This window comes from Ursus maritimus, unplaced genomic scaffold, assembly GCF_017311325.1.
Source record: "Ursus maritimus isolate PB19 unplaced genomic scaffold, ASM1731132v1 scaffold_2, whole genome shotgun sequence".
NCBI lineage: Eukaryota > Metazoa > Chordata > Mammalia > Carnivora > Ursidae > Ursus > Ursus maritimus.
The window spans coordinates 93130141-93157930 of record NW_024424452.1 but is presented as its reverse complement, the minus strand read 5'-3'; the positions used below and the strand labels follow the sequence as shown (position 1 = coordinate 93157930).

Sequence of the window (27790 nt, the reverse complement as noted above, 5' to 3'; positions counted from 1 at the left end):
GATCTATATGGGGCAAATGGTTCATTTTCCCTTGTAATGAAGGAATGAAGAACATGAAAAAATAAAAAGGAAATAGAGATTCTTAAATCTCTTTTCAACTAATTACTAGATCAGCCTTTATCAAAATTAATAGTAAAATAAATGAAATATCTATAATCTGGATTATTAAGAGCTAACTTTATGGTCAGTACCGTGGTTAAATAATACAAAGTCATTTCTAGAAATTGAGATGTTTATCTAAACATCGTTAACTTTCTTTGTGAATTTTGAAGCCTTTGATTATTTTGTTTTGTATTCTTGACTTTCTGTTTAATATTTGAGACATTAATCCTTCAAAACGTAATAATGTTCATTTTCATGTTCATTTTAAAGGAGTATTACCAGAGTATAGAAATTAATTTTAAAATGCAGTATCTAAAAAGCTGCTATCTCTCTTCTTAAAAAGTGAAATTTGGGGGCGCCTGGGTGGCACAGCGGTTAAGCGTCTGCCTTTGGCTCAGGGCGTGATCCCGGCGTTATGGGATCGAACCCCACATCGGGCTCCTCCGCTATGAGCCTGCTTCTTCCTCTCCCACTCCCCCTGCTTGTGTTCCCTCTCTCGCTGGCTGTCTCTAACACTGTCGAATAAATAAAATCTTAAAAAAAAAAAGAAGTGAAATTTGATACTCAATACCTTATAGTAAAGATGAAGACCTAAGACTTACTTAACAATAGAAGGGAAAGTTGTGGAAGGTTAGAAATTACCCATTTTGGGCTTTCCTATGATTTGGTAATAAAGTCATTGAAGTTATTAATATGCCTCATAATAATTCTTTGTGTGCATTATGATAATAAAGAACTTTAAAAGATATATGTGGTAAATATTATTAAGGTTGCAATTGAGGTACTCCTTGGAACTGTTCAGCCCATTGGTATATACTTCTAAAAGGTTAACACTTAAATATTTCTCTACTCAGTTTCAACTGAGCACTTCTAGTTTGGTGTTATGATTGATAGTTTTCTTCAAGTATTTACTGGATATTTTTCTTTTTAGCATGTTTTTCTCTACACATTGACAAATGAGTAAATGTGGGTCAGTCTTGATACAAGTCTACAAACCTGCTTTAGTAATTATAGTCACTCTCTTCAGCTCACTGTTGTTCCTAGGTTATGCAGCAAATGTGGTATGTAAGAACATTCACTGTTCTGAGGCCCTGATGTAAAAGAAATAAGTAAGTGAGGTCTACTACTTGGGCATTCCTGATTAAAAGGTCTAAACTGTGAGTGTATTTTCAGTTGAAGTCATGGGCTTAAGATTTTAACCTAATTTGTGTTTAACTCTCTTAAGTGTGATGGAACATAAGTCCATTAAAACCAAAGGGGAATGATTTCTCTTCAAAGGCACTTGGCATGTTATTCTGGCATAAACATAACATTGAGAAGTCCCTTGCTGATCTCCCTAATTTCACTCCCTTTCCGGATGAGTGGACAGTGGAAGATAAAGTCCTGTTTGAACAAGCCTTTAGTTTTCATGGGAAGAGCTTTCACAGGATTCAGCAAATGGTATGGTAATTTTGGTTTTACTGTAATTCATACCTGAAAGATACGCTATTATTAAACACTTCCCAGTTATTAAATACAAAAAAGTTTTCGTTCTAATTTTAATATTTAAAAATATTTGATATTTAAAGTACCTATATATTTATATATACCCTATTTTCAATAACCACTCTACCTCATGACAGTTATGTGCTATTTCATCGTTTTTATGTTTCGTTATGACTTAAATATATGTGTATTAAATGTGCTTGTTTTAGGGAAAAAAATCATAATTTCAATTTAATTTTAAATGTTTCATTTTTAACATTTTCTAATTTATATTCCTTTGGATATGAAAATCAATTTTTTAAAATTCTGTATTTCAATATTGTACAGGTACTGTTGTTTTTAAGAAGAAAAACTCCTTACTTCTAGTTTTTAAATTTTTAGTATTGTGTCAAAAGAATATAAACCTGAGAAGTTGCTGCATTAGAATCTTTTAACCTGAATGGATAAAAATTAGATAATGTTTGCAAATATATCTAAGTGTGTTCCATAATTGAAGAGAGCCTTTGATTGGGAGTATGTGTCCTTGTTTGCCAGTATGACATATCAGCGCATGATGATTAGTCATTTTAATACCCAGAGAGTTTATTTGGTAGCTAAAGTCTGATTGTATTCTTTATCATCTTAAAACCTGGATTTAAGACAAATGATTCAGAAAATTCATTGTTGAAAATTGAATAGCTTTTCTTGAAAACATGATGCTAAGTGACAAAAGCCAGCCATAAAAGGTCACATAGTATATGATCCCATTTATATGAAATGTCCAGAATAGACAAATCCATAGAGATGGAAAGTAGATTACTTGTTGCCAGAGACTGGGGTAAGGAAGACCAGAGGATGACTACTAATGTTTTTTTTTTTGAAGTTATGAAAATGTCTGGAATTAAATAGTTATGGTTGCATAACTTAATGACTATGATAGAAACCACTGAATTGTACATTTTAAACTGGTGAATTTTCAGGTATGTTAATTATCAGTTTTAAAATTTCAACTTACAGAGATGGGAAGAAAAGAGTAACTCTTTCAGAAAAACAAATACCAAATGCTAACATTGTGTTGGGGACATCTGGGTGCATTGTTACCATGTTTGTGACATTCTTGTCTCCCCTTTCCTCTCAGAAAAAATAGGAGTATTCATTCAGAAATGTCAGTGACATAGGTGTGGTGGATTACTATGACTGTAACAGTAGTTTTTAGTTCTGTAATTCGTAAATGTACTCATGAAAATATTTTTCATCTATGCCTTTAAGGATCAAAGAATATCAGAAATATTACTCATTCTGTTAATCGGAGTTTGTGAATTAAACTTGCTGATATTAACATGACTTTCTTTTTCAAGCTTCCAGATAAGACAATTGCTAGCCTTGTAAAATATTACTATTCCTGGAAAAAAACTCGATCCAGGACAAGCTTGATGGATCGTCAGGCTCGTAAACTAGCCAATAGACATAATCAGGGCGACAGGTAGGTTGGATTCCTTTATATAGTTATATTGTTAGGGACACTGTATTGGATTGCTTACATTTCCTAAGGCAGAAAAATTATCACAACACATTGTAAATACTTCCTAACTTTACATTCATGTTTCGTCTCTGGCAGGAGGAATGATCACAAATCTTAATAGTAAGGACTTTTTTTTTAACTCTTTAACTGTTAATCATAGCCAGCAAACACTACAACTGAGATATATTTGAGCTGTGTTTAACTGTACTTGCAAGTGCTTCCTTTTAGTATTGATATATGCAATACATATGTTTAGAATACATTAAGAAATATATTCTCTAGAACATGCTCTTTCCATAATTGCCTGAGTACAATTACCTGAGTAACTGAAGTCCCCATTATTGTAGCTATATCTTTCTGGTGGTATAAAATCATTTTGCTTATTGGTGTTTGTCTTTATCTTCCAACTGGAGAAATGAAATAATAAGTATTATATCAAATTCATATATGTGTTCTCTTTCCCAAATGGTATTCTCTCTAAATATCTTTCCTATTGGGTCTCTATTTTTTAGGTAGACATGTTTGCTAACATGGTTCTATATACCCAAAAAGATAAATGTTTCTGAACACCACAGAAATCTAAATTATAGAAGGTCATCTTCCCAAGGACAACTCTTGTTTTGTTGGGGAATGTCTAGTGAAATTATTAGCAAGGTATACTGTAATTTGATAAGAGCCCCGGAATAGAATAAAAAGGGACTTAAATGTACTAATCTTTGTTTCTTCTCAGTGATGATGATGTGGAAGAAACACACCCAATGGATGGAAATGATAGTGATTATGATCCAAAAAAAGAAGCCAAGAAAGAGGTAATGATGATCATTAGAGTCCTTGTAATTGTTCTACAAATCCATGCAAAAAAGAATGAATCGTACTTCATGTTAAGAAAAACATTTTTATATCATGGTTTAGGAAGTACTAAATTTCAGTGCTAGAGGTTTTTGGGGAAAAAAAGTAGTATCTAGAACTCCCAGTTAGCCAGTAGTTAAAATAATTGTGGGGTTATCTCATCCACTTAGAAGTATGAAAGCCCTGCCCCAGAGAAAAGAAAGAAAACCACCCTCAGATAATACAGTCTTGAGTATAATACAATTAAAATTAAGCTTTATCACCCAATTTTTCTTAAAAACACTTGTTTTGTTCCATATTTTAGCAAATCAGAAATTAGATCTTCCTCAACTTACAGTGGGGTTACATCCTAGTAAACTCATCGTAAACTGAAAATATTGTAAGTCAGAAATGCATTTAATATACCTAATCTAGCAAACATCATCACATCAAAACATACAGTCTTGAGTATAATACAATTAAAATTAAGCTTTATCACCCAATTTTTCTTAAAAACACTTGTTTTGTTCCATATTTTAGCAAATCAGAAATTAGATCTTCCTCAGCTTATAGTGGGGTTACATCCTAGTAAACTCATCGTAAACTGAAAATATTGTAAGTCAGAAATGCATTTAATATACCTAATCTAGCAAACATCATCACTTAGCCTAGCCTACCTTAAACATGCTCAGAACATACGTTAGCCTGTAGTTGGGCAAAATCATCTAACACAGAGCCTATTTTATAATAAAGTGTTGAGTATTTCATGTAATTGAATACTGTGCTGAAAGTGAAACACAGAATGGTGGTAAATATCCACAGTGGTTGTCAGTGTATCAGTTGTTCTCGCATTCGCATGGCCGACTGGGAGTTGCAGCTCACTGCCACCGCCCAGCTTCATGAGAGAGCATTTTACCGTATATTGCTAGCTTGGAAAAAGAAGAAAATTCAAAGTACAGTTTCTGTTGAATACCTGTGAATACCATCGTAGAGTTGAAAAATTGTAACCGGAACCATCATAAGTTGGGGCACTCTGTGTAGCGGTATACTGACAGGAGTGAAAATAAAAGCTGCCTCAAAGGAAGAGATGGGAGAATCCCCAACTAGAAAAGCACTCCTGTTCCTCGAAATGATGATAATCATGATGACTTAAAATCACTAGGAAAAGGCTAAATTGATATACATACTCATTTACACAGGCAAGGAATCACATAATTGTAAAAAATAGACCAAATATTGAAGGGTAAAGGCTTGTGAGCTAGAGACAGCTGTGGAATAGCGAAGATCAAAATTGGGAGACAGAACGTAACTTGCTCCTATTTAATGACCGACATACCTCAATGCCATTGCCCCATTCTTGTCCCTTGTTGTCATCTTAAACTCTTCACCAATGACATTTTATTGTTCTCTTCCCAGTATCTTTAACTCCCAATTTCCCTATCCTCTTCTATACCTTCCCTAACCCTATGAACCCACAATGCTGGGTCTGTTGCTATTCTTGGTCTGAGAGGCACAGCAGAAGAAAATGGCACAATCCTGTAAATTGTTGCCACTTAGAAAATATGGTTTCAGATCTCAGTGCAGTCCTTATGCCTCTCAGTGTTTAACCTCTAAGCCTCAGTGTTTTCCCTTGGTAAAATGAAAATAATAGGATTGTTTGGGAATCAAAGAGGTAATATATACAGAAGCACTTCTTACAGTACCCAATACATAGTAAATCTTGAATGAAAGGTGCTGTTGTTCTATTCATTATTTAAGCAGGTATTTTGAACATGCATCCCTTTCTACACATCATCTACTGTCTCTCCACTCCCCCCAAAAACTTGGCTGATAACTTCACAGAGAAAATATCAAGCAGGAACTCCCTTAAATTCCAGCCCTTCTCCCTGACCTCTGTTACTACCCTTTTCATCTGAGCATGTTTTTAGAACAATTAAAATTACTGTTTTGCCCACTAGGCTGTACACTTCTTGAAGTCAGGGATGAGTTACGTTGTACCTCTTGTAAGCACTTTACACAGTGCTTACTGTCTACCTCCTTGCCAATATTTGATATGATCAGACTTTTAAAAATCTTATAAATCTATTAATATGAAATGATACTGAGGAACATTTGCTGAATGAAGTCTGCCTCAATGCCTCTCTCTCACAGTAACAAATGTCCCTTCCCTGGTTTGATCCTGTCTGTCCCTTCGTGTCACAACTACGACTTTTTCCATCAGTTATCCCTCTCTAACCTTTTCACTGCAGCCCAAATTATGCTCACATCTTCTGTGTAAAAGTGTAGCTGGTAGAGAAATATCTAGCAGTCTAGAAAAAACTCTACTCATTCCTACTACTTCGCTTTTGACTTTACTTCATTCGGGCGTCTTCGGTCTTTTCACTGAAACAGCTGACAGGTCAACCTAACTCCCACATCCAATGATGGATTGATTGTTCATTATATTCTACTCGTGCATTCTATATCATTTCAAGTTACTGACCCTTCCTTCTTCCTGAAAATCTCTTCTTTTTTTTGTAGCACAATTCTATGATTCTTTTCCCCCCCAGTGGCCAAGTTTCTTTTTATTTTTCAGATTTTATTTAAATTCTAGTTAGTTAACATACAGTACAATCTTGGTTTCAGGTGGTTCTGTGATTCTTGTCTACTTTTTAATTTTTTTAAAAGCTTTTATTTATTTATTTGAGAGCGAGAGCACGAGCTGGAGGCGAGGGCCTGAGGAAGAAGCAGACTCCCCGCTGAGCAGGGAGCCCAATGTTGGGATCTGGGACTCGATCCCAGGACTCCAGAATCATGACCTGAGCTGGAGGCAGACACTTAACCAACTGAGCCACCTGGGTGCCCTTTGTCTACTTTTTTAACTGTTCTGTCTCAATTTTAGTGACTTTTTTCTTTCTCTGTTATTATTTTATACTATACTATTCTATATTTTCTCAATTCTGTTCGTTTTATCATTGTTTTTAATTGTTTCTCTCAAATAGCTGTAAATTTTGTCCTTTATGTTCTATGCAACTGCCTTACTTTTAGGTTATCATCTCTTCTCTGAATTACTGGAATTTTCTGTTTTCCCTCCTGGCTTCCAGACTCTCCACACCACCCCTTCCAGTCTGTTCTTTAACCCTGTTGCCAAAGCAATCTTTTTAAAACCATATTTACTGCTTGTAACCCTCCCATGGCTTTGTATGTAGGATTAGGATAAAACCCAGAGCTCTCTAGTAAGGCATTCCCCACCCCACCCCACATATTTCAAATTACTAACAGTGTTTTAGAAAAGTGTTTTAGTTCCCTCGCTTTTGTCCTGTGGTTATGTTGGTTCTTTTTTTCTGGAATTCTCTTTCTTCCTAAATATGCCTAGGAAATTCCTCATAACTCTGTAAGATGTAACTTCTTTATGAAATCTCTCCTGTGCTTTCTCTTGAATTGACCAACTCCTTATTTTTCTTTAAATCTATTAAAATACTCATTGGGGTCCCCTATTTTGCCTGCCTATCCCTTTGTGGTAGGCTCTTTAAGAGCAAGAATCGTATCTATCTACAGGGCCTGAAATATAGTAAGCATTTGGTCAAATTTATTATAATGAATGAGAATACACATTATAAACTTGTTATTTACTGTACAAATGTAAGAGATTAGGGATTTGAGTTATCTAGAGAATTTATGTATGTATAATAACTATTCTGTCCAGCTATGTGAGATGATACATACACACTTTCCCTTTTGTTTGCCTGCGATCTCATACTATTAGCATAAGGAAAGTATACATTAAAAAATGTTAAAAGGGGGATGCCTGGGTGGTTCAGTCAGTTAAGTGGCTGCCTTCAGCTCAGGTCATGATCCCAGGGTCCTGGAATCGAGCCCCACGGTGACTGGCTTCCTGCTCAGTGGGGAGTCTGCTTCTCCCTCTGCCCCCCACCCCCACTTGTGCCCTCTATTTCTATCTCTCTCTCTCTCTCAAATAAATAAATAAACATAATCTTGAAAAAAAAATGCTAATAGGAATCCTCCAGGTTGTGGTTCAGGACAGGTAGTATATGTCAGCAGCTTCATTCACTCCTCTGCTCTTTCACAAATGATAGGGACACAGGCAGGAATGATAATGTATTATTGCCTTTAACACAGGTCTGCATACCTGCTTCTGCATGTTATTGACACATTATATAGAAGGCTTTTAATAAACTTTTAAAAATTGTGGACTATATATTATCATGGAGTATGTAGAGTTTAAAAGAATAAAACAAACAACCAGCATCTCCATCACTGAGCTTAAGAAACAAGAAGTCCTGTGTGTATGTTTCCTTCATTGTACCCCTCTCTCTTCTCTCCAGAGAGAACCTCTATCCTGAAAAGGGAACCCGATCCTGAATTGTATCAATTATTCACTTCCTTTTTTTATAGTTTTATCACATATGTATGTATCTCCGACCAACTGTCATTGAGTTTTGTCCATTTCAAACTTGATTTAAATGGAATCATTATACATATTTTTTATCTACTTGCATTTTGTTGTTGTTGTCCAACATGTTTTTGCAATTCATTTTCATCACTGTATTACAGTGTTCCATTGTATGCATATGCCACAACTTACCCATTTCTTTTTTTTTTTTTTAATATTTTATTTATTTATTTGACAGAGAGAGACAGCCAGCAAGAGAGGGAACACAAGCAGGGGGAGTGGGAGAGGAAGAAGCAGGCTCCCAGAGGAGAAGCCTGATGTGGGGCTCAATCCCAGAACGCTGGGATCACGCCCTGAGCCAAAGGCAGATGCTTAAGGACTGTGCCACCCAGGCGCCCCCACAACTTACCCATTTCTTATCAATGGACATCATTTCCAGTTTATTATTATTGTACACAATACTGATAAGAATATATCCTGAATACACATATATAAGAATTCCTCTGGAATAGTGCCTCTCAGGTTTAGTAGGTTTAGTATTGTCCCCATAAGGGGCATTTAGAAATTGTGGACGGGTTTTTCATTATTACAGTGGCATTTGGTGGGAAAGTCACGCCAACTCTCCTGAAATGCACAGCACAGATTTGTTCCACCAAAATGCCACCAGTGACTTACTGAGTAAATAATACCCGAGAAGTATTCGGAATGGAATTACTCTAGGGTTATAACCATGTTCATCTTTGCCGTTACCTAGTCAAGTGGACCTTACAACACACATTTGGACTGCATAGGTCCGCTTTCATGCAGATGTTTTCAATTAATACAGTACTGTAGATTTATTTTCTTTTCCTTAAGATTTTCTTCATAACGTTTTCTTTTTTCTAGCTAAGTTTATTGTAAAAATATGGTATATATACTACATACAAAAAATGTGTTGATCGATTGTGTTGTCAGTAAGGCTTCTGGTCAACAGTAGGCTATTAGTAATGAAGTTTTTGAGGGGTCAGATGTTGTACCAGGGGCGCCTGGGTGACTCAGTTGGTTAAGTGACTGCCTTTGGCTCAGGTCATGATCCCAGGGTCCTGGGATCGAGCCCCACATCAGGCTCCCTGCTCAGTGGGGAGTCTGCTTCTCCCTCTCCCGCTCCCCCTGCTTGTGCTCTCTCTCTGTCTCTCCCTCTGTCACATAAATAAATAAATAAATCTTTAAAAAAAAAAAAAAAGGTTGTACACAGGGTTTTGATTGCAGGGAAGGTCAGTATCCCCACCCCTGCATTGTTCATGGGTCATTTGTACTTCTGTTGGGCCATGAGGGTACTACTATCCACTTCTTTGCCAACGCTTGATGTAATCAGACTTTTAAAATGTTACAGATCTGGTAATATGAAATGGTATCATTGTGTTCGAAATTTCATCAGATTACTAATGAGCCTGAATATTTTTCCATTTGTTTATTGTCTATTATTGTGTCTTTTTAAAAAAAAATTGCTATTTTTGTTTATTTTTTACCTCCTTTCCTGTGGGGTTGTTTTTGTCTTTTTCTTAAAGACTGAATGTATAAATTTTTTTTCTTATTAAAATCTTTATGCATTCTGGATACTAATCCCTTAGTTAAATGTGTTGCAACAGCTTTTAGCAGTTTGTGTTTATCTTTTTACTCTCTTTACATGCTTTTTTTTTTTTTTAAAGATTTTATTTATTTATTCGACAGAGATAGAGACAGTCAGCGAGAGAGGGAACACAAGCAGGGGGAGTGGGAGAGGAAGAAGCAGGCTCATAGCGGAGGAGCCTGATGTGGGGCTCGATCCCGTGACGCCGAGATCACGCCCTGAGCCGAAGGCAGACGCTTAACCGCTGTGCCACCCAGGCGCCCCTCTTTACATGCTTTTGATGAACAGCTGTTACATCAGAAGCATGTACAGAGTCAAATGTCAGTGTTCTTTTATATTTTCACATTTAAGCTTTAAAGTTTTGCTTTTTACACTTAAGTCCTTGATCTGTCAGTAATTAAGGTTTGTTTGTGTTGTGAGGTAGAATTCCATTTTTATTTTTGTTTCCTAATACAGAAGTGAGTTCATCTCTTTCAATGGGTCTGCAATGTCAGCTTTATCATATATGAGGTTTTATATATCCGTGATTGTCTGTTCTTCTCTTGTCAGTCCTACAATGTCTTAATTGCTGTAGCTTTATGATAAGTCTGATAGCCTTGACTTGACTAAGCCTTGACTAAGCCTTGATAGCCTATAAGTCTTGATAAGTAGGATAAGTCCCACTGCTTGGTTGTGGTTTTTAAGAAGCCCTAATAGATATTCCATTGAATCTACATTATAGAAGAGAAGTGGAGATCTACGTATTGGGAGAAAAGAAACCTTTGTGTAATTTATTTGTAGATTTCCTATGAAGAGATTTATGTTATCTGAAAATAATAGTTTTCTTTTCAATTCTTACATACTTTTTATTTCTTCCCTTCCTGAACTGGTGAGATTCACCTTTATAATGTTGAAGAGAAGTTATGATAACAAATATTTTTACCTTATTCCTAATTTTAGAATGGTTTTTATGTTTCAATATCAACTAGAATAAATTGAAGGTTTTCAGCTCACTTACATGACTAGTAGTTGATATGCTAGCTGCCAGCTGGCATTCCTCTCTAGCCTGGTGGTCCATGAGTAATCTGGCTTCTTACCATGGGTTGGTTTTCTCCAAAGCATTCATTCCAAAAGCACTGAGTGGAAACTACCCAGCCTCTTCTGGCCTAGCCTTGGAAGTTATTCAGCATCACTTCTGTTGCATTCTGTGGGTTGTAAGTGAGTTGCTGAAATTGGTCCAGAATTAATTGGAGGGGATATAGATCCCACTTCTCAATGGCTGGAATGTTGAGGATTTTGATGACATGTTTTGAAACCTCCAAGCCTAGAATACAGAATTTTTATAAATGTTTTTCCATGTGTGTTTGAGAAGAAAATAATACTCTTTTAGTTATAGGATTCTGTGTCTATTAATTGTACCTTGTCAGTTCTGTGCCTGAATTCTGTGTTCTCTTACTGCTTGCCTTGCTAGTGTGGTTATTATTATCTGCTTATCTGATCAATTAACTGAGAAGTGACACGCTTTATATTTCAAAGCTGTTGTTATTAGGTGCATAGAATTGAGGTCTAGAATTGTTTTATTTTGCTGCTGAATTGAACCTTTTATCAATACTTGTCTCTAGAAGAATGCACTTCAAACCCCAGGTCTCAAAAATTTTTACATATTTTGTAATGTCTTCTGCTTTTAAAATTATTTTGTCTGATATAACTGCCATCTTTCTTTTATTAAGTATTTGCCTGATATATCTTTATTATTTTCCTTCAGTATTTCAATTTAAGTGTGTGTCTTTATGAGGAGCATATTGGTAGGATTTTATAATTTATCTGGAGAGTTTAGTCTCTTTACATCAGTCATGATCACTGATCTATGTATATTTTTGTTCTTTTTTTTTACTTTTATTTGACTTGCTTTTTCTAGTTTCCCCTCCTTCATGGCTTGCTTTTTTCTTTTTTCTTCTTCTTCTTCCTTTTTTTTTTTTTTTTTTTTGCATTAAGACTCCATCATCTCCAGTTCCACTTTTTTATTCTCTGCAAGTTTGGGATGTTTCTATATTTCTATTCTTATTGTGTACCCTGGAAATTTTTCCTGCGTATTTAACTTAAAGTCTAATGTTGGGGTTTTTTAAATGATTTTCTGATTAATATTGGCCCTTAGAATGCTTTCACTTGATTCTCTACCCTCCTGGTTTATATGCTGTTTTTATCCAATTTTAGTTACATCTTGGTTTTTTTTTTTTTTTTTTTAAGATTTTATTTATTTATTTGACAGAGAGAGAGACAGCCAGCGAGAGAGGGAACACAAGCAGGGGGAGTGGGAGAGGAAGAAGCAGGCTCCCAACGGAGGAGCCTGATGTGGGGCTCGATCCCAGAACGCCGGGATCACGCCCTGACCTGAAGGCAGACGCTTAACGACTGCGCCACCCAGGCGCCCCACATCTTGTTTTTTAAAATCTCTCAAACATATAGTCATTGTTTTTTTGTATTTATTTATGTATATGTTTAAAATTTACTCATCATTCTTTCTTGAATCTTAGACCTTTCTTTAAAAATCATTTCCCCTTTTCCTGAAGTATATCTTGTACAAGTTAATTTAGTGAGAGTCTGTTACTTATAAATAGTTGGTTTTGGTGTGTCCAAAATGTCTCTTTCTCCCTTGTTCTTGAAACCGTGGTTTTGCTGGGGTTAGACTCGTAGGTTTACAGCTATTATTTGAAGATAATATTCTACTGCTTCTGATTTCTGCCATTCCTGCAGAAAAGTCTGCTGCCAGGCTAATTATCATTCCTTTGGAGGTAATTTGTCTTTTCTCTTTCTCTGCTTTTATGGTCTCTTCTTTGTCTTTAGTGGTGTTTCACTTTAATGTATCTGACTGTGGATTTTTTTTTTTAATTTGTTTTGGATTCATCGTACTTCTTGAGTCCTATTTAAGTTCTGTAAAATTCTCATTTGTTGCCTCTTTGAATATTGTCTTCCTTATTCTATCTATTCTTTCTTTTGGGAATCCTTTTAAGAAACCTAATGGAGTTCCACATGTCTCTTAACCACTCATTTTCCATCTTTTTGTCTTTCCATATTTCTGTGCTGCATTGTGGTAATTTTTATCGTATGTATGTTCTAAGTCACTACTCTTCTTTTGAGCTCTTTCTAATCTGCTAAGTAACCCATCCACTGAGTTTCTAATCTTAATTATAGTATTTTTTTAATTTCTAGATGTGTTATTCGGTTCTTTTGCATATCTGCTTAGTCAGTTTTGATAGACTCCTAAAAGAATATTCCGTATTTTCAAATCTGTTGTTTATCTCTTTATGCACTTGTAACACATTTATCTTATTCCCTTTATTCAGTAATTCTAGTATCTGCACTCTTTGCTGTTCTAATTCTATTGTTTGCTTCTGCTGTCTCTCACTCATAGGGCTTGTTTAGCAGTTTGTGGTTGGGAACTCATTTTCCTTGGAACATACTTGTGGAAAATTTTTGAGACCTGGGTTTAAAACGCATTCTTCTAGAGACACTTTGCATTTGCTTTTGCTAAGTGTCTGAAGGCCCTACCAACCTGAGACAATTTAAGTTTCTGATCTGGGATTTTTCAGGCCAGACAGTTCATATAAATTTAATCCCCAAACCAGCTTTAATGTAGGCCTGTGATTAGGGATTCTCAGGGAAGACTTTTTTGGGTATCTTTGCTTTTCATTCAGCTAAGGATAAGATAGGCATATCTCTCTCAAATCATCCTCTTCCTCAGCAGGACTGGAGCATTTTTTTCTACTTTGCGCAATAATGGGTCCCCTCCCAGGGGTCTGGCTTTGTCTCCTGTGACCTACACCTATTGTCCATTGAAGCCTGGGCCTTAGGCATATGCCAGCTCCTGCATATTCACTTATACCCTTAGATTGCTGCTTTCACATTATTTCTGATTTCTGAGGAATTTTTTCACTTCCCTGCCACCTCAGAATTAAATTTTTAAAGATGTTTCAAAAAAATAGTTGGTCCAGCAATTTTAGGAGTACTACACTGGGAGGAATTTCCTTGAACATCAAGTTTGCCATGTATTGCTTTGAGTTAGGAGTTAAGCAGTGAAGTGGATTATGCTTCATTATACAGTTGTTTCATGACTTTTACTCAGAGTTCCTTCTCTAAAGAATTGAGCATTAAATCTAATCAGTTGAAATTAGGTTGCCCTTCAACCTAATGGGCACTATTTCAAATGGATTCCTGTCTCAGAAGCACGGAATAACATTGTATTTTTATATCACACTTTAAGAATATTGCAAGTAATAATGAAATCCTACTTAAGAGTTCATGGTCCTTATTATTCGAGCTGTCCTAACCTCTTTCAAAATACAAATTCACTTTTTATTTTATTCACAGATAAATAGATTTAGAGTTTAGAAAGGTCAAGATTAAGATAATTCTGTGTCCCTTTTAATCTTCAGAGGCATAGTTCTCTTTCAACAACTCTAAAGTGAGAATGAAGTGTTATCTGCCACTTGTCATAATTCCTAATTTGTCCCTTTTTAATTTTCCTGGAACTTAATAAGTTACAGCTTTTTTTTTTTTTAAGGCCCTTTATCGCTGAAGGAAAATATATTCCATCTTGAAGCAAACAAGAATAGTTTATAGAGTCCAACTTACTTTTTCGTTTGTTCATAGTCATCTGGGCTAGAAACCAAACATCTTATTGAGTGGCTTAGTCAAGGCCACATTATGTTGTTTGCGTATTTTCCCCCAGTTGATGAGTGCTGCGTGTGTGTCTGTGTGTGTGTGTACTTGTACATAATGTAATTGGTTAGAAGTATTTTTTAGGTGTGCTTAGTGTAGCAGATACTTCCAGTAATAGACTTTCTTCGGTTTATACATGCATGAAAACCAAATGACCTATTCTTCTATCTTTATTCTTCTAGGGTAATACTGAACAACCTGTCCAAACTAGCAAGATTGGACTTGGAAGGAGAGAGTATCAGAGTTTACAACACCGCCATCATTCTCAGCGTTCTAAGTGCCGTCCACCTAAGGGCATGTATTTAACCCAGGAAGACGTAGTAGCTGTTTCCTGTAGTCCCAATGCAGCCAACACCATCCTGCGGCAACTGGACATGGAGCTGATCTCTTTAAAACGTCAGGTATTCTATAAAAATCATATTTTTGATGAGTCTGTCTATTCTGTTCATCCACTTTTAAAACCTCAGTAAACTAAGTTTTGTACAGATTTTCTCAGCTACCCACTTACATAAGCTCTACTCTTTAAAATTTACCTTGTTTCCAAATTCAAAGATGCCTCCACCTATTCTAAATTTGAATCCCAGCATTGTTTCCAGTTAGCTCTGTGATATTGGGAAATAATAGAATTTCTCTGAGCTTCAGTTTTATATCTGTGAAATTGAGGATAAGATAATCATACTTCTCTTACAGGTTCTTAGGAGTTAGTTGAGATGTTACTTGCAGATTGTTGAGTTGTGTCTGGCACATTTTGAGTGCTTAGTGAATAATGGCTGCTTTCCTCATCCTCATCATTATTATAAGTAGTAGCTGCCGTGGTATTATAAATATGTCATCATCATAATCAGGTTAATCATGGTTAAGAGTCAGGATCTAGGGTCACTGAACGTAAATTTTAACCCTAGCTACATCATTTAGTTTCTGTGTAACCTCGGGGGTGCTGGTTAACTTCTTAACTCAGCTTTCTCATCTTGAAATATGGATAATAATATGATGCTTGGAAGGAATTAAACAGGATAAGATGAGAAGTTCTTACAACAGTGCCTAGCACATAGTAAATACTCAGTTAATGGTTGTTCTTAGGTTTCTGGCCTTTCTCAGTCATCTTTTCCTCTCTGTCTTGGTTTCTGTTGTTTTCCCTATCCTTCAGACCTAGTAACTCTTCTCAGTGTGTACTTTCTTGGTCTGTATCAAGCAATCTTACACTATATACCAGTGACTTCTGAATCTGCTTCTCAGGCTGTGACTTTTCTCCCAAGCTTTGTATTGCTATACCTCTAGCTACCTGCTAGGCATCTCATCTAACCCCTAAAAGATGGTTTTTCTCTGTCGCCTGTCTGTTGAAACATGAGAATCCTCTTCATTTTATCCCTTGCCATTATCACATCCCCCAGTATACACAAATCCAAATGGTAACCTAGTTGTGTAAGTTTATCAGAAAAATTTTCTTTAAATCAGTCCCCTCACTTTTAATCCCATCACTACTACCTTCGTTCAGGTCCTTACAACCACTTATCTGACCATAACTGTCTTGTGAATTCTCCTTGCTGTCCACTTTCACTGCAGCTCTGTGCTACACATTGTTGTCCATGTTATCTTCTTAAAATACTGGTGTGATCAAAATCATTCATTTTAAAGCTCTTCGTTAATTTCTACTTGCCTTTAGCAAGTTACAGCAGAGGTAGACAAGAATTGATCAGAAGGTCATGTTAAATCTAAAATTCATCATGAGTTAAGAAACCACTGAAGGATTTTAAAGAGAGGTGTAACATCGTCTTATTTATATTTTTCAACTACATCTCTTTGCATTTTTTATTTTAGTAGTTGCTCTAGGGATTATGGTTTGCATCCTCAGCCTACCATATCATCCTTGCTTAGGTATTACAATGTTATCCCTAGAATTAATATTGTACCACTTTATATAAAATGTAAGAACCTTGGCAGCGGTTTAGTGTGGGAGCAAGATAGTTTTTCTCTATCCCAAACATTCAGATTTCTCTATCTCGTGACCCTGGTTATTCACCCAAACTGCTCTTATATTTCTCTTTTTTCTCCAACAAACTTCTTTTTTTTAAAAAGATTTTATTTATTTATTCAACAGAGATAGAGACAGCCAGCGAGAGAGGGAACACAAGCAGGGGGAGTGGGAGAGGAAGAAGCAGGCTCATAGCAGAGGAGCCTGATGTGGGGCTCGATCCCAGAACGCCGGGATCACGCCCTGAGCCGAAGGCAGATGCTTAACCGCTGTGCCACCCAGGCGCCCCTCCAACAAACTTCTTGAACAAATATCTACCATATTAGCTTCCTCTGCTTTTTTTTTTTTTTTTTTAAGATTTTGTTTATTTATTTGACAGAGATAGAGACAGCCAGCAAGAGAGGGAACACAGGCAGGGGGAGTGGGAGAGGAAGAAACAGGCTCCTAGCAGAGGAGCCTGATGTGGGGCTCGATCCCATAACGCTGGGCTCACGCCCTGAGCCAAAGGCAGATGCTTAACCGCTGTGCCACCCAGGCGCCCCTTCCTCTGCTTTCTTACCATCACATATTCTCTGACCCTTCCCAGTGTAATTTCTGCCCCATACACCATCCCAGTTCTACCACTGGAAAAAGCTATCTTTAAAAAGGTTTCAAGTGGTCTTGAAGCTAGGGTAGGGATGGCTGCATCTTTCCAGAAGATGTGGCGGCTCTTGCCTTGTCTGCTTCCCAGCTTCTTTTCTCCTGACTTTGCTTCGTGACCTGGGCGCCCTGACATTCTGTCGCCACTGCCTTCACCCTTGTAGCCATGATCTTAATGGACACCCAGAAAATTGGAATGGGATTAACAGGATATTGAGTGTTTTTCCTCTCCTTTGGAATGATTCTCTGATTTGACAAAGCACTATTGGCTGTTGGTAATGTTTTCTTTGTAGCTGGGTTGGCTTTTGTAATTGGTTTATGAAGAAGATTCAGATTCTTCTTCCAAAAACCTAAAATGAAAGCTGTAGGGTTTTTCCTGGGTGGTGTATTTGTAGTCCTTGTTGGTTGGCCTTTGGTAGGCATGATCTTTGAAATTTACGAATTCTTTCTCATGTTCAAGGGCTTCTTTCTTATATGGTCATTGGCTTTATAGGAAGAGTGCCAGTCTTCGGGTTCCTCTAGAATCTACCTGGAATTTGTAGATAAAGTTGGAGAAAGCAATAATATGGTAGAAAGACAAGTGAATTGGAGACTCATTTAAAATGTTACATTATTTATAAAGTCCTTTGAAGACTATTCAGCACAAAATTAAATTACATGAAATAGCTTGTAAGGTTCTTTACAGGAGTTCAGAACATAGAACCTATCAAGTACCAATAGCAGTTAACCAGCAGTGAGAAGAGTCTTCTAACCAAGCAGTCTAAGAAGTCAGCGAGCAGACTGAAGAAGCGAAAGCTGTGTACAGTACATATTGAAACTCTTGAAGATGATTTTTAATTGTTTTTCTGCAGTGTGGGAAAAATAGCCAGCCTTGGAGAACTGTGGTCTGTTTCTTTCCTTTTTCTTTTGAAGATGCAGGAACGTCCATAGGCATTTGCTTTTTAGAAATACCCACTAGAATGGCAAAAATATTTCCAGTTGCATTGTCTCTGAAAGTAGTACATGAGTTAGATTGGATGATGTCATTTTAATGTATTAAAATCCCAGAAAACCCAGTTTGATGTATGAATGATTTTTTTTTTGTAAACATAGGGTTAAAATTTTTTAAATTGCTCAAAAATTTTTTAAACAACAAGGGAGTAAGATGTACTCAGTTGCCTGTACTCATATTCTATCCTTAACACTACAACTTGACTTCTAGCCTATTTTTATTATAAAGGACCTTTTTTAAAGCTTTAAACTCCTTTCTTGGTTAGTCATTTGATGTGTGACATAGTAAAGATTTGCACTCTTGGGTTTATAAATTCTACTATTTTTATATTCCAGACACATCTCATATGAAGACAGTGTCCAAACTGACTTCTCTCACACCTGCCCTAGTTACCTGTTCCTCCTTTGCATTCCCTATCACAGTGATTAACACCACATACACTCAGGTACTCAAGCCAGTGGCCAGAGTTATCCTTGATTCTTCCTTCTCCCTAATTCTCCCCATCACGTGTTTACAAACACATCTTAATTTTTGTTTCCAGGTTATTTCTTTTATCCATCTGTGTGCCACCACCGTGATTACTTCATTCCTACTGTTTTAATTGAAGTCCTCTATGTTTCTCATTGGGATTGTTACATTAATTTTTTCCTTCTTCATTCCATTCCATTCTACAAATTACTACTGGAATTATTGTTCTTTTATAAAAGGCAAATATGGTTACATTGCTTCCTTGCTTAAAAATTCTTTAGGTTGAGGCACCTGGGTGGCTCAGTCAGTTAAGCGTCTGACTCTTGATTTCAGCTCAGATCATGGTCGCAGGGTTGTGAGATTGAGGCCCACATCAGCTCCATATGCAACACTGAATCTGCTTGTCCCTCTCCCTCTGCTCCCCTCTGCAGGCGTGTGCGCTCTCTCTCTTAATAAATAAATAAAATATTTTTAAAAATTCTTTAGGTTTCCTCAGTCTTTAGGCAGAATTCAAATTCTCTGTTCTGTCCCAGCCTAACTGCTTTTCCTCTTCTTCCTACGTGCTATTCTGCCTGGAAGGCATTTCCTGCCCAACCTTGCCTACCTGTGTATTTCTCTTACTAATCCTTTGAAACAAAATTTAGATGTCATCTCCTTTGGAAAATTTACCCTATTTTCCCCATTACCCACGCCTGTTAACATGAATACAAAATACTTGCTCTCTTTTCTCTCTTCCTCCAAGTTTAGTTTAGGTGTTTTAGCGTTTATCATACTTTTATATTTATTTATCTCCCCACTAATCTATGAAATCCTTAAAGACTGAGAATTTACATTTTTACATTCTATCTTTGTGTATCTAACATGGTTGACCGACTAACTACATTTGAATAAACCTAGATTTTTATATTTTAGCTGTGTTAAGATCTCTGAGAAAAAATTTCTCAAATCACTTTATAAATATTTAATTGAGTATACTGGAAAAAAAATAGCAAACCAAGAAAAAAAAGTAGACAAATGAACAAACAAAAATTCGAATCCTTAATATTCTAGGTAAAGGTTAATAACATTGCTAGTAGAATAGTAGTTAAAAACTTGGCATGGTTCAGATTCAGGTTCTGCCTCCTCTCTCTGTAGCGTAGGCAAAGTTTCCTGCCTTCTCTGTGCCCTGCCTTCCTCATCTGTAAAATGGTTACAGTAAAAGTAGAGTCAGTTCTGCTATAATGCTTATTTTGAAAACATGAATTTGTTCCAACACGATTGATATACTAGAGAACAATTTGAGTATAATGTGAATTTTGCATTTGCTTATATTTGATTTTTATGAGTGGAAAACTGACCTAGCTGAGTACATATCCAAACACTTCAGGTGTGTACCAGCTCCCTCAATTGACTGTATGTTACGAACCACACACATCCGTATCTGGTGTTAAAATTTTTCATCTGATTTCAAATAACCTTCCTTCTACCACTTCCCAGTAACTCACAAGCTGCAACTATTTGACACTTGTATAAGCAACCTTAGGTCTTTTCCAAGGTAAAGTACCATCTTTATTGTAGCATTTGTAAATTTCTTTATTATTTAGAATGTGTAAATCTGCTATCATTTTTATGAGGTTCCTGTCTTTTTTTTAATGTGTCATTGATAAAGTTTTTCAGTGTTGAGTCCCAGGCTCTGTTTTCCCATAAGTCCTGTGGTTTTTATTGTTCGATTTGGCCTAGTAGGGTGATTTTTGAGAATAGGTATGTCAGGTTATAGCAGAACTGATTATACTTACTTAACAAAGTAGTTGTGAAAATTAAGTGATTTATTACATGTGAAGCACCAACAATGATGCTTAACCTAATAAACACCTAATGTTATCCACTCTCATCATTATTATTCTTATTGGAATAATTGTTATTTTTATCAAAACATTATGGTAATGAGCAATATTGATGGAATTTAATTCCTCTGTATACCATTTGTCTTATAAGAGACATTGTTAAAAGATACTCAGATACTATGATTTGTAGACTGCTTATTAGCATACTAGAGATATATTAGTTACATATATAATTAGTTAATTAGTAGATATATATATAGTAATTGACGTGGATATTAGTTGAATGGCCCCAAGTGTGGTAAAATGTAATTAAGTGTCTGTCCTCCTAAAATAAAATTTAAGAAGGTTTTGGTATATATCCTTTTCATTTGTTGAATACTCATACATTTACTTAAGTACGTGATCTCATTCATACTTCGGGTTTTTTTGTTGAAGGTTCAGAATGCTAAGCAAGTAAACAGTGCACTTAAACAGAAAATGGAAGGCGGAATTGAAGAATTCAAACCTCCTGAGGTATGTTATTGAAGAATATATGTGACTAAGTATGGTGAAACCTTATTCCTTGAGTTATCTATCCAGTATTTACTATTTTGGTCGCATGTGTTGTTAATACTTTGAAGATGTCATAGCGTGGGTAATTTGTCATGTTTCTGTTTTGTCATTTAGATAGTCTTTTGAGACTTGGCTAACAATTTAGGTGAAGTCATTTCTTTCCTGCCGTTAGCAATTCATATCAAGCAAAGTAAGTAGGGAAAAACAGCTATACAGGTAGGCCCAGTGCATGTGAAAATAGAAAGTAATTGATGAGAAGCCAGTACATTTCTGGGTCTGCAGGAGTGTTTGCTCAAAGCCTTTTCCTACGTATGTGAATTGGTAACACAACAAGAGAAAGAACATAAGAAAAGGAGCTCATTTAGCAATTTTAACAATTTTTTATTTTAAGGTATTTATCTTTTGACTCAGATTTTTAATTAGGATTTTAGTATGTGGACTTAATTAACATTCTTGTACTCCTATCCCTGAAAATGTGAAATCTAAAAACAAGATAGAGATTAACCATTTTCTCAAGTCTTTCTTCTCTTTCCTCTGAAACCTAATACATATTTGATATTTGTGATAATTATAGGAGTATTTAAATGCCCATAAAGTCCAATCAAGTCTTTTCACAAAAGCTTCTATTACAAATCTTCTCTTGTCTCTTTTTTTTAAGACTCCTATGCCGTGCTTCATATCCTGGACCTGCCTTTCTCTGTATTTAATAATCAAATCATCCTTATTTGGTCCTAATGGGATGCCCCCCGCCCCCCATCACAAGTTGCCTGAAATATCTACAAATGAAATATGTGTGAGGGGTGGGGGAGAGGGCAGAAGAGCCAGGGGGCAGTGCTTCAGAACGAATGCACCATATTCTGTCTCACTCATTAGAATCTTTCAGAAAGGAAGAGTCATTGGGAATAAAATTGTTCTTTTGTTTGTTTGTTTGTTTTGAAAGAACTCTTTTAAGAAGGTTAGATAATGGGAAAGAATGAAATATATATAAACTAATATAATATCTCATTCCAAACCCACAGGTAAAATGACAAACATTTGAGTGACATTTTTGTTTATTTAAAGATAGTAATACAAAGAATATTACTTTATATTATTGTAACAAAAATTGTTTTAAATTTCATATTACAATTATTTTAATTTCATATTTAATTATGCATTAAAATTCATAAAAGCCAAAAGTTTGAAATGCCTATAATTTCATAACTTAAAAAATTAACTTTAAAAAATTATAGCAGATATTAAAAATAGCGGAATACCATAAAGAACTTTATTACCATAAAGAACTTTATGTCAATAAATTAGAAAATTTAAATAAAACTTAGAAATTTGTAGGAAAGGGGCGCCTGGGTGGCTCAGTCGTTAAGCGTCTGCCTTCGGCTCAGGGTGTGATCCCAGGGTCCTGGGATTGAGCCCTGCATTGGGCTCCCTGCTCCGCTGGGAGCTTGCTTCTTCCTCTCCCACTCCCCCTGCTTGTATTCCCTCTCTCGCTGACTGTCTCTCTCTCTGTCAAATAAATAAATAAAATCTTTAAAAAAAAAAAAATTATAGGAAAATATATCTTACCAAAATTGTCTTAAGAAGAAGGAAAAACTGATAAATGTATAGTCATTAAATAAAATGAAGTAACAGTTAACATTTTTTTCATAAGAAAATACCGAGCCCAGATGGTTTTACAGAAAAAGTCTACCAAATTTCAAGGAAACAATGATTCTAACCTCAAATTTTCCAGAAAATGGAAGGATAGCTTCACTCATTAACATAACATAAAGTACTACACGAAAGTGCAGTAACGTTTATAAGTTTATTTTCATATGATGCTCCCATAAATCCCAAGAAGTAGATGTAGCAACTACTATTTTATATGACAAATTTGGGCCTCAGAGAGGTTAACTGGCTTGATCAACGTCACATCTAGTAAATAGTGAAATTTTGGCCATATTTCACAATCTTAGAATCCATTTAGAGTCCTAGGTTCATATCCTGCTCCCTCTTACTTTTGAAAGTTTTCATTTAATAGCAAAATTATATTTTGATTTTCACATTTAAATGCAGTTTGGGGGTTAGAAGTTATCAGACATTTATATTTTTTGGGTTTTTGTAAAAATAATGATCAAAATGAAACAAGCAGAATCTTAACACTCTACCATCTATACCATGAAGTTTGATTATTACTTTGAGGTTGGTTTATTGAACTCCTATGACCTGAAAAATGTATGTAGTGTTTATTATCTAGAAAACACTGAGGATATATTTATATTTATCATATTATTTCTGTTGCTTTGCAGGGAAGAACACCCAGAATACACCTATTTCAAAATACTAGATTAGCAGTCTTAGTAAAGACCTTGAAAAATCATGTGATCTGTCACCTTTTCTTTAGGTTAGATAATAGAATTTCTACCTAATATGTAATAAAAGAATTTCATTAACCATTAGAACAATAGGCTACTAAGTGATGTAACTCATCTGGAAGTAAACAGTTACTAAGATGCTTTACTTACTCATTTGGTTGTATTTGTTATTTTCACTTAGGAAAAAATTTGTTGAAGAAAATTTATTCACTCCCATAAGTATTTATTGATCACTTATTTCATGTAAAGCACTGTTTTAGGCACTGTGGGAAATGTGTGATGGATTTTTCCATCTGCCTTAAAAAATAAAACACAGTCTAGATGTCATAAGACAAGCTGGTTAAAGTTGTGTGATAGATTTATAAGTAAAAAGCTACAGGAAAACAAGTGGTAATTCCTCATTCTTGCTAGGATAATCAGGGAAGACTTCCTGACAGGTGACGTTTCAGCTGAAGTTTGAAGGATGAGTAGGAGTTTTGCACATACAAAAAGTGCAGGCAAAGGGAATAATATGAACAATGGTTTGGTATTGAACAGTACATTCAAAATATGTATAAATCCTGTGAGGGAAAAAAATCAGTCAACGGGCATTCTGATTACTATTGAGAATTTAGTGAAAGTGTAAAACAGTTTTCTCTCATGAAACATATTGTCTCCTTAGGAAAGCAAATTTGGACGCAGGGGACGAGTGAATGTGGTATATGAGAGAGATGTTAACAGGGTTGAGTTCANNNGGGACTTCTTTGTAATAGAGATCAGTGGGCAAGGGCTAGAGTAGAAGAGTCTGAGAGCTACGAAGAGAAGTTTGCCTTTTAAATTAGGTCAAAAGGGAAGACCCTGTAGTTTCTTCAATATAAGAAGAATGTAATGGGAGTTTTTAATTTTAGGAAGGTTATCCTGGTAGTAGTATATAGGCTAAGTTGGAAACTTTATAGCTGTTAAAATACTAAGCATGTGAGTGATAAAGTAAATGGTAAAAGGCGTTTTGGGTATGGTCAGGTATTAGTTGTAGGAGTGGACAGCAAGTGATAAATCCAAAAAACATTGCAAAATAGAAAATAATGTATCGATTTGAAAGTATGTAAGAGTGTTGGGGGAGTGGTGGCCTGTGGGTATCCTTTGATTTGTTTTGGTTGGAGGTAGGAAGGTGGGACAAGGAGATTAATGAAACCAGGAAAGAAGAAACTTAAAAAAGGAGTGCTTTTTAAAGCTAGAAATTTCCCCATCTATTGATGTTTTCATGCATAGGTGGGTGACTGTCTTTCATTATGGATGTAGATTGGAATTTTCAGCATTGGGTGAAAGGTTTAACTTGGTGTCCTTTTCTAATACTTTCAGTTCAAAGATAGTATGAATCTACTACTGACAAAAATGGGAAAGATGCGAGGACTAATTTAGTAGGGAAAGGAAGCGTGAAGATACCGAATTCACGAAGGATGTCATAGATTGTTCTAGAAGCCTCTTTGGGGTCTTTCATATTATTAGTTTTATGACCATTACATATTGGATTATTTTCGTTTAGATTAACATTTCATTATTTTAAAAACAACTATATTTCCGTCTGGGATTTGCTGTAGAAGAATGTTCTGGTACTGAACATTCAGTGGTACTACCTAACTAACCATAACTACTACACAATTTTAGATTCCTAGATATAATCTAGTTGTCCTTTCCTTAAGTTAAACAAATCTCTGCAAAAGTTTCTTGGGTTTAAAAGAGAATAGAAAAATCAATAACTTGAAGGAATCTTGTGTATTTAAAAATTTTTGACCCTGTTTCTCCTTCAGTCTTCCCTTTCTTCCACTGCTTCCGTTTTGTCATACAGACTCATTCAATGCAGTTTCAGCCCTCCTCCCTGCGTTTTTCCACTGAAGCTACTGCTTAAAGGCTAACACTGCTGCTAATGATCAAATTCCATGGCTCTAACTCATTTTTCTTGCCTTTTTCTGAGCCTTGACATAGATGACAACCTCTCTTCCTTTAACTTTTGAGAGGTGATGTCTTTTGTAACTATTACGTTCCCTTTTTAGCTGTAATTTTCCTTTTGTAAATACAAGCATTCTCCAAGTTTTTTTCCTCAAAATTCACTTCTCTTCTCTTTGGAAACATCATACAAGCTCATCACTTCACTATACTAAAATTGCATCATATGTACATTTAAATGACACAAACTCAGCCAAGATACTTAGCCAAGTGAAAAGGAGTATGTTTAGTAATAGCAAGTAGAGGAGAGCTGGCAATCCTGCCTGAAGTCCCGCAGAGTAAGCAGTTAGGGGCTGGAACTGTGAATTCACTGGGGCTGGAACTGTGAATTCACTATTTCTTTAGAAGGCTTTAGCTTCCACAGGCCTCCTGTGCAAGCAGTCTCCTTGATTTGAAATTCTAGTATTTAAATATGTATTTATGTTTTTTTATTCAGTACTACCCTAAATTTCAACCAAAGCTTCATCTAGGATTAACTGAAAAAATAGTGGTCCATTTCAGTGCTGGAGGAATATCTGGCCGTGTGGGCTTATTGAGAGATTGTGTGCCTATCTCCATGACCACCTTTGTAAGAGCATTTCAATAGTAATTTGGAATTTAAAATAAAAATCTTTTTGTTTTAAATTCAGAGGCAGATTTTAGAACCTTACATCTGAGTAGGATGTGACTCCATTGTTTTCCCTCATAAACATTTTCCAGACCCTTAAAAGCTGTGTTTGCATAGATGAATCTGTTTTAGCCTCAAGTGGATCCTGAGCTCCACCTGAATGTCCTGCTTAATACCTCATTGTCAGTGAATCCCAAGTTACAGTCATCATCTTAGTCTTGCCTTCCTCTTCCTCCCCAATCAGCATTTCATAACTTCTTAGGTCCTTAATGGCACCACCCTTCTCCCAGCTCTCCAGGCTTAAAGTCTTAATCTGATTAGAACCCTACTCCTCTCCCTCTGTTCCCTCCCCCAAAAAACCTATTGCCTATTAAATTTAGTGTGAACTCATTAATCTTGATATTTACTGCCCTTCCAAAAGTGGTCCTTACCATATTTTAGTTTAAATACCACCAACTTTCCAGGCGTATTTATCACTTCTTCCTAATTGTTGATCCTGTTGTTGCCTATGCATGGTGTGTCTTCTGATCTTTGCCTTTCAGAAACTTACCCTGTTCTTTAACCCACCTCAGTGTCTAGCCCCTCCAGCTGGCCTTCCCTGTTCTATTCGTTGTGACTTTTTCCTCTCATCTTTGAATCCACAGTATACTCTGAACTTTTAATTTTATTTATAGCTATTTGTGTTTATCCTATCTCCTGATTTGCTTATAAGCCAAAATAAGTTTTCATAGTGCATGCTACTTTATTTTTTGTTCCCTTTCCATTAATGATAACTTTTCTTCCAGTTTCTGCCTTTCAGGTTTAACAAACATCAGTTGATCAACTTCAAATTCTGTTTGCTCAGGCACTGTGCCAGGTGTTTTTTGTATATGTTCTAAACATATATAAATTTTACATATATATGTATGTATATATACATGTATATATTTTACACTTATTCTAAATTTAGTCCTCAAAACAATTTGCCGTGTAGTATTACAGGAGATCTTCAGTATCCAAATGCTCATTAATCTACAGGATTCATGGAGAAGCAAAAGTTGCCAAACAACAGAATATTTGCTAATGAACTTATAAAATTAGGCTCTGCTCCCGAGCTATCCCTAATTAATTCTAGCTAATTAACTCTAGCTGTTACCTTTCCCACCCATCACACCAGCATCCTTCTCTCTTACTTTCTTGCTAATGTAATGCAAATACAGCACAAACCAAATTTTAAACCTTGCAAAAGATGCAAAACTTCTGAAGTCTATGAAAGTACAAGAGAATGGCTTTAATCTCTTGCAAAATTGTTGACAGATGGGTATTTAGCAGAGTTAACAATTGAAGAAAAAAGGGTGATGACTCATAGGCATTTCAAAAAAGAATTTGAGTAACAGAATTAAGGAAGGCCCTTGAAAGAATTGTTGAGGTCTTCAAACAAAAATGACCCACTCTGTGCTCATGTTGTAATTTCAAATGCCAGTGTATGTTCAGCAAAGACATGCCAGTGTATGTTCAGCAAAGACATGCCAGAAATAAAAACATATAAGCAAAATCATTAACTATTTTTTTAAATAACTAATTTTCATAAGTTTTAGTTTCATACTTCAGATTAAGTTGCAAGTCAGCCCTTTATTTTTTACCATTTATTCTGAAATATTTGGACCTGTTTTAATAAGGTTCTAGTATCTACCTTTCACAGCGAAGGTGGCATCAGACTGCCTGGGTTTTAACTCAGATATTAGCTCCTATTCCGTTCATGTTCATCCTCTTTTTGGGGAAGATGGATTTTGAATTTCAAGTTTTTCT

General features: G+C 35.8%; 1 protein-coding gene and 1 pseudogene across 4 annotated transcripts in view; both read left to right on the top strand.

Moving 5' to 3' along the window:
* The window catches only part of RCOR3 (REST corepressor 3), a 53190-nt gene that overhangs the window by 12817 nt on the left and 12583 nt on the right, over positions 1–27790 (top strand). For all 4 annotated transcript variants that reach the window (XM_040636376.1, XM_040636375.1, XM_040636374.1 and 1 more), the window contains 5 exons: positions 1381–1542; positions 2925–3049; positions 3819–3897; positions 14799–15017; positions 20945–21022. In XM_040636376.1, coding sequence (XP_040492310.1) covers positions 1381–1542; positions 2925–3049; positions 3819–3897; positions 14799–15017; positions 20945–21022 — 663 coding nt within the window. The remainder of the gene's footprint in view (positions 1–1380; positions 1543–2924; positions 3050–3818; positions 3898–14798; positions 15018–20944; positions 21023–27790) is intronic.
* On the top strand, positions 17109–19663 carry LOC121104031 (annotated as a pseudogene).